Raw genomic sequence first — 7,384 nt, forward strand, 5'->3', positions numbered from 1 at the left:
AATATATCTGGGTTTACACTTTGAAGGTGTCTTTGTGTCTTATCTAGAGAAGACAAAGCAATATGGTTATTGGTGTTTCTGGGTTTTTATGTGACTGTTCTGGTTTCTGGTATTCTAGAACCATTTATTACTCCCATTCATCCATTTTGCATGAGAACTGTTGGGGTTTGATCCAATAAACTGTTAGAATCTGTGACTCACATGTCAGGTTAAATCCGTTCATCAATTGTTTAGAGTATTGAAGCAATTCCTGTACTCAACCATATATTTATTACTCCCATTCATCCATTTTGCATGAGAACTGTTGGGGTTTGATCCAATAAACTGTTAGAATCTGTGACTCACATGTCAGGTTAAATCCGTTCATCAATTGTTTAGAGTATTGAAGCAATTCCTGTACTCAACCATATATTTATTACTCCCATTCATCCATTTTGCATGAGAACTGTTGGGGTTTGATCCAATAAACTGTTAGAATCTGTGACTCACATGTCAGGTTAAATCCGTTCATCAATTGTTTAGAGTATTGAAGCAATTCCTGTACTCTGTTACTGAAATATGGTTCTCCAAATAAGTTGATTTAAAATCGTTTAATGGTCTTCTTTATTTTCTCTTCTTTCCATGAGTAAATAGATTAATACATAAATTGTATCTGATTAGTGGTCTAGATTTATTTTGCTTTTCATTTTTTATGTTATCAATATTTTGATGATTTAACAATCGTGCATGAAGATTTTGCTTTCTTGCATGCTTCATAATCCATGCTGTTTCATTGGTTATACTACAAGGCCCATATGGAGTTAGGCTTATATTATCAAACAGACAACTATTTATTTAACCAGAGTTTCTCAGAACAACATGTTGCCATAATAGCTGAGATGACTGAGATTCATTGTAAACAAAGATCTCACGAGCATGTTAATTTCTTCCAGAAATTTCAACAGCACTTCAGTGAGGGTCCTCCTAGAGATATAGGAGAGTTGGCAGTATGCAGGCCATTACTGTGGGGTCTGAATTCCAGAGGGACATATTATATGAGGATTCAGGAAAGGCAACTGATTCTGCTCTTCATACGGATTTTTCAAAAGCATTGCCATCTGCGCATATGCTCAACATCAACAACCATGAAGCTTCAAAAGCATTGCCATCTGCAAGATTTCTTTGTTCTGATAAAATGAAAATGCTAGAAGGAAACAATTACAATGTTCCAATGGTAAATGAGCCTTTTCCTTGTCTCGACTTGAGTTTTTTCTATGTGCTTTGCTTCATCAATGTGATTATTTAGATATGTAACATATCTTGTTTTGCAATTGTGAATGAGTTCCCGAAGTTTGAAATTGTGATATGAAGTCTATTTTTTTTTACCACAGGCAGGATATCTGTACCCAGATGGTGAAGGAGAACCGCAGAACAAGTTCATGAGTGAAGATGAGATTTCAGTTCTTGTATGATTGCTTTCTTTATAATTTTTTATATCAAAACAACTCCTGCAAATTGAATGTATTATCCCTAAAAACTGTATGGAGGTGATGAGTTTTCATGTTTGGCAACTTCATTCTGATTATATGTTAATTTATTCTTGCTACAGAATCATGTGTCTAGTTCACAAAAATCTGATGGAGATCAACCTAATGTTTCCCAACCTCACTTGGTTGTTACAATTGCTGTCCCGGGTTCCCCTTCCAAGAGTGTATCAAAGCGAAAAGCTAGGCATCAACGGAATAATACTGATCGTGTAAGGGATTCTTCTGCACTAAACCATACATAAATTAATTAGTTCTGGGCTGTCTGTATATGGTTAACATTCATAAAGATTATTGACAAAATGTTTTATCCATTCCCTCTGGTTTGGAACTAACAAAAATTATTTTTGTCTCTTAGTCAATTAACTCGTGTTTGACTTCAAGTATAATTGCCTGATATCATTTAGTTTTCTCAACTAAAATCTCTGTTCTCAGCTCAACAGGGCTAGGATTTCTGGAGGCATCAAAACATTGAGAGAGCTTCTTCCATATTCTGAAGAGGTGAAATACGTCTCAGAAAGAGGGCTTCCTAAATATCTCTGAGTAGCATTAAGTATTGTTCTATTTGCATCATCTTTGCATCTGTATCAAACAAACTATTGTGACCATACAAGTGGCAGATCGAAGAGATTAAATGGTTTAGTTGTATCTTCCGCTGGTCTGCACTATCAGTCTATGGTGGTACATGAGGACAAATTTACTGTGGAGCAATTTCTCTGATCTACTGAATGATAAATACTCTTGAAAACTTGGTCATGGAAGTTTACTAAATAACATTTGAGGGGAAATTTTACTTTGAAAGAATAGGAACTGCATAGATGTGGTTGTAGCTAGAAAATTTGCTCATGTACAGACTTTTTGAAATAAATAGATTAAATGGATTTTTTTTTTTTCTAAGATACTGAAAAAATCCACATATTTGATGCCCTTAGCCAAATCATTCACAAACGTGTGCTTAATTTTGCTGTGTTTATGTTAACTTTAATATACATTCTAGTATTTGCATTGTATTTTTTAATTACTGTACCAAATTATACCATTTTTGCCATTTTCTATTAAAGGATGTAAATAGATGGTCTAGATGATCAAGTATTTTCTGATCTTAGATCTGTTACATCTTGAGTTAGTCTCAGATATGCAAATCTCTATTTTGCAGAATAGTAAGACTAAGTTACCCTACTGTTTATGTTTCAAATGAGTATTAAATGTGGGGACAGTATGAGAAGATGGTTTAAGGAATACGTTATAGTTCAGAATCAGAGTTAGGAGAATAACTTGACTTGTCATTAATGACAGAGGTCCACTTTATTTATAATGAGAATTAAAGCCTAAGGGCAAACTAGTCAGATAGGGGGAAAATAATAAAATACATAAAATCCTAATGTAAAGAGAAATTATTCCAATCCCACGGTTCTCAACACTTATCTTATATCTTGATGGGAAACAGGTACAGAATGGGAAGTAAGAATTTATGCTAATTCTTATCAGATATTGATCACTTGATTCCTAACATGATTATGATCATGCTAATGCCCCTGCTTTACTGAAGTAATCATATATGTATGCACATGCATCTAATTTCTTAATAACCTCTCTCTCTCATGTGCGTGCAGGCACTCACACACGTTTTTCCCCCCTCCCCCCCCCCAAACTAAAAAAGATAGTATCCATGTCAACGCATCTAGAATATGATTCAACAGCATGCCCCTTCTAATATAGGTGACTTCACATTAATATTTCTTGCTGGGTATTCATCTACCTGATCAAGCAAAATTGGGCTTTGTAGGGTAGTAAAGCTACTGTACTGGACGATACCATCGAGTACATCAAGTATTTGCAGCTTCAAATTAAGGTAGGACTTGGCCCTCAGGTTCTTAATTAGCACATATCTCTGATAGGTGATATGCATTTTGACACTTAGAAACTGGAAATTAAAAAGGAAAGTTGTAATCCTGAACATATGGTGTTCAGCTTTGGCAAAGTATTAAGTAGTAGCAGTAGCATAGCAGGACAATGAATTTTACTCGGGGTCAATTTTGCAGACGCTGAGTCAAAGCAGATTGGGTGGTGAGGCAACTGCTGCTCCTTTTATTCATCTTGAGGTACTATTTTTATGACATTTATCTTTTCACTAGAATGGTTTAGTAGATCAATTATTCGATTTTGACACTAAACATGGCTTCAAATTTATCATGGTGTAAAATTCTTGTGTGAAATGCATCATTTTCTAGAAGGTCCAGAACCATATATGTGGAAGAAAAGATGAGTCTATTTGTGCATTACCTGTCATTACTATTATTACTCTTACACGGTCCTTTTGCTGTTATCATCATTTTAATGATGGCAACAACAGCATAAAATATTCAAGGTCACAGGCTGCAGCTTTGCTAACACTTCTACACTGCAACCAGGACAGAGATTGGATATAAGTTTCACATTTGCTGATGGCTTTGGTCATATTTTGAAAATCAGATTATTGTGATTGTCATGATCTTGCATGCATTTCTTGCTATAGTTTCACAGGCTATATATATATCCATTCCATTCTTTAAAGCTATATCCATAGAACTCATACTGCATATCCCAACCTGATATAATTGATAAAAAAATTCCTACATTTTATGATCCCGAAACAGAAATATCAACACAAACATGCTGAACTTCCCGTAGGGCCATAGTGAACCCATGTCAAATGCTGATGACTGATGAAGTGATGATTCTTTCACTTACTCCCCCACACCTCCCCCAATCCCCCTTTACTGAGTTGATGGTGCTTCTTCCTTTCTTAGATGCGGGTACATAAAGGTTTTTGGTGTTTTGTAGGGTTATGGACACTACCTGTTCCATCCGGATATGCTTAATGAACCCCTTGAAGAGATGATTGGAAGGTTAATGGAGATGGACATTGCAACTGCAACGCAGCTGTTGGATTGCAAGGGCATGTCTGTGATACCAATTGCTCTGGCAGAAGGGGTCTTCCAAAAAAGATGAGAGGCTAATGGGTCAACCTTCTCTTCTTTGATTTCTCCAATGGATAATATTTTTTAGTGAAACTGAAAGTTTCTTCAAAGTATTTTGATATTTCTTCAAAATCTCTCAAAACCAAAGATGGTGGTAGTAACAGCTTTCATGGATAGGATGTTTCACAGTTGAGAGATAGTTTTGGTCACTGGAAAGAAGGGTACGCTTTTCTTTGGTGGAAGAAGAAGGGTATTTTGGTTTTCATCTTTTGTTTAAAAAATTTAAGCTTGCATCTAATCATTTAATTAAGAAATCATGAATTACGCTATATGATTGTTTAGCATGGATTAGAAATAGCACAGGTTGTTTGTAATCTGATGCTGTGCTGCAGCTGCCTATGTATCATCTGCGTTGACTGTCTCAAAGCCAAAAAAATGACTCTAAGGTGCCTCCCTTTTTGAATATGTTCGAAGTCTTTTGTTAAGGTAAAAGTCTGATTTACCCCCACCAGTGTCTAATCTTAATCTTTTAGGAGAAATTTTTTTTTTTTTGTCATTGTGTATGAACGTCTGATTTACCCTCACCAGAGTGTCTAATTCTAATCTTTTAGGAGAAAGTTTTTTGTCACGTAGGGTGAAAGAGAGAATCTCTTCATCCATGGTGATTTGGCCCTGTGATTGGACATTTGGACACTTGAGACGGCGAATCCCATCATAATTTCCCGCCCCTATTGTCAAATGTCCGAAGTACTCTTCCTCTGTTGAATCAAAGGTTCAGATCCCTTGGCTGAAGAGATTCTCTATTCACCATAGGTGAAGGAAAACTCATTCCAATCTTTTATACTATTTCTAATACTAGAGGTCTACTTTACTTGAAAATGAAGAAAAATTGGTCCTACACTATATTCTTGCCCTTAATTCCCTACCAACGAGGGATTTGAACTTTTTTTTCACCAAGATGCTGTGAGATCTTCAAAACTTCAAGATATTTCGCAGGAAAAGTCAGTGAAACCAAACAACGTTTGGTAAATTTCAGTCCTTAAACTGAACTATTGTTTCATCTCTTCATGCATAGAGAGAATTGGAACTCATGACTGAAGAAGTCTTGCATGAAAGTAGTATTTACCTTTTCTTCTTATGGAGAACCTTGATTTTTGGTGACACAGAACCTCCATTAATGCCAACAACAGTGCAAACTAGAACTTGCAGTTTTAGATACTGTATCACCTCAGCAGAGTAAACTCTATACTACAAAGTTACCCCCTAGAAACACAAAAGAAACCAATAGAAGAATATCTCATTAACTAAAATGAAAAGGAGCCTTTTCGTGTGGAGTGTAATTATATTCCTTCTGTTAAAGTCATAGTTTACATGAAAGATTCAGCCTCTCTGGATTACAAAGTAAAGACAGAAGGCCTGCAGTTGAAGAATAAGCAGCAGCAGCAAAAGAAAAGGAGTTTCAGATACATATAATTTCCAACACAGGATACTTACAGGAAAGGTTATATATATATATATATATATGTGGGCAAGGTAAGGTAAGGTCAGCAAAATTCTGGCCTGGGTTTCTTTCTGACCAAGACACAGCCTCTCTGATGGTCTCTGAAGATCTTGATCTCAGAGTAATCTCTCAAATCCTCAAGGCTGATGTACTGTTGCTTAACTATCCTTGAGAAGTCACTCAAGCTGTCATGTATCCAAACATAAGGGTGACATGTCTCATCATAGTAGTAAAGCAAGCTCTTTGTCCCTTCACTACCACCACCACCACCAACACTAGGCATGTAAGCCTTGTAAATGCTTCTGCATTTCAGTCTCTTTGAAGAACCTGGCTTGAGTGTGTAGCCCTTCTTCAATATGGATCCTACCCTTATCTGCAATTCAAGTGGTTTGTCTGTCAGGTTCCAGATTCTTGTTCCAAATCCTGAGGTCTTGATCACTTGATCAACACATCCATCGATACATCCTCCAATTGAGAAAACCCCAAAACTTGGCATTTCTTTCTTTTATGAAACAATGGAGGGTTGTGTCTGTCTATTCTAGTCCATAACCATTCCATATTCACGGTATTATAGTGGGACAATTACTATCACTACCCTACACTTAGCCTGTATTTACTAAAACAACCCTATCTTAAACTTCTTTTCTGAAATTTCCCTGCTTTTAAACTTTTACATCTCCTTCTACCTCATGTTTTTAAATACCTAGATTACCCTTCTTTTTCATCTAGTAACCTGCTAATCTATTTAACTTACCATTCATCTTCTATTTTTTACTATTTTTGTCCTTAAAATAGTAAAAAATGAAGCACCCACCTACTTCTTCTCTCCCATTATTTACTCCTTTCAGTTTTTTTTTGTTATTTTTTCTTTAATTTTTTTATTTAGTTAATTTTTTATTTAACATTTCATCCTCATTGTTCTTCAAACAAATCATGGTTCTAAGTATCGGTATCGTATCGCCCATATCGGGCGATGTACCAATTTGTTAGTCACTGATACCGATACCATGCTGATACCGTATCGGTAGCACGGTACTGACAAGGGGTGAAATGGTCAGAGAACTCATTTTTTTTAAGGAGATTCAGGGGTAATTTTGCCCGATACAGCCAAACCAGGTTGATACCGTATTGGTATCGTATCAATTTTGCATGTTATCGATACCTGTTTTGATACCGTGCACTAAGACCATGGAACAGATTGACTCTCTTCAAAAATATTAAAAAGGAAATTGAAAAAGAAGAGGAAGAGAGAGAAGTGGGGTGTTTTGAAGAGAGTCCATCTGTTCCATGGTTTTAGTGCACAGTATCGAAACAGGTATTGGTAACCTGCAAAACCGATACGCTAATGGCCTGGATCGGCTGTATCAGGCAAAATTACCCCTGAATCTCCTTTAAAAATG

At 36.1% G+C, this 7,384-nt stretch overlaps 2 protein-coding genes across 4 annotated transcripts; one reads left to right on the forward strand and one right to left on the reverse strand.

Annotated features, from left to right (window-relative positions):
- The first annotated feature begins 894 nt into the window (after positions 1 to 894).
- On the forward strand, positions 895 to 4,714 carry LOC122670714 (transcription factor LRL1-like). Of its 3 annotated transcripts, none has more exons than XM_043867675.1 (7): positions 895 to 1,213; positions 1,371 to 1,433; positions 1,589 to 1,735; positions 1,959 to 2,024; positions 3,310 to 3,375; positions 3,566 to 3,625; positions 4,347 to 4,714. In XM_043867675.1, the coding sequence occupies exons 1-7, from the start codon at positions 989 to 991 to the stop codon at positions 4,512 to 4,514; spliced, it is 795 nt and encodes a 264-aa protein (XP_043723610.1). In that variant the 5' UTR covers positions 895 to 988; the 3' UTR covers positions 4,515 to 4,714. The 3 variants fall into 3 exon arrangements, with proteins under 3 accessions (XP_043723610.1, XP_043723611.1, XP_043723609.1); XM_043867674.1 differs by having other exon boundaries at positions 896 to 1,213; positions 1,371 to 1,445; XM_043867676.1 differs by lacking the exon at positions 1,371 to 1,433.
- Positions 4,715 to 5,811: 1,097 nt separating this feature from the next.
- Positions 5,812 to 6,525, reverse strand: LOC122671602. The gene has a single exon (XM_043868916.1). The coding sequence runs from the start codon at positions 6,478 to 6,480 to the stop codon at positions 6,028 to 6,030; it is 453 nt and encodes a 150-aa protein (XP_043724851.1). The 5' UTR covers positions 6,481 to 6,525; the 3' UTR covers positions 5,812 to 6,027.
- Positions 6,526 to 7,384: the final 859 nt, after the last annotated feature.

The sequence above is a fragment of the Telopea speciosissima genome, chromosome 8, assembly GCF_018873765.1.
Source record: "Telopea speciosissima isolate NSW1024214 ecotype Mountain lineage chromosome 8, Tspe_v1, whole genome shotgun sequence".
NCBI lineage: Eukaryota > Viridiplantae > Streptophyta > Magnoliopsida > Proteales > Proteaceae > Telopea > Telopea speciosissima.

Coding starts and splice junctions, on each gene's coding strand:
- LOC122670714 (XM_043867674.1), top strand. CDS start 989: ATGCAGGCCATTACTGTGGGGTCTGAATTCCAGAGGGACATATTATAT. Junction 1,214..1,370: donor ACAATTACAATGTTCCAATG/GTAAATGAGCCT, acceptor TTTTTACCACAG/GCAGGATATCTGTACCCAGA. Junction 3,626..4,346: donor CTCCTTTTATTCATCTTGAG/GTACTATTTTTA, acceptor GGTGTTTTGTAG/GGTTATGGACACTACCTGTT.
- LOC122671602 (XM_043868916.1), bottom strand. CDS start 6,480: ATGCCAAGTTTTGGGGTTTTCTCAATTGGAGGATGTATCGATGGATGT.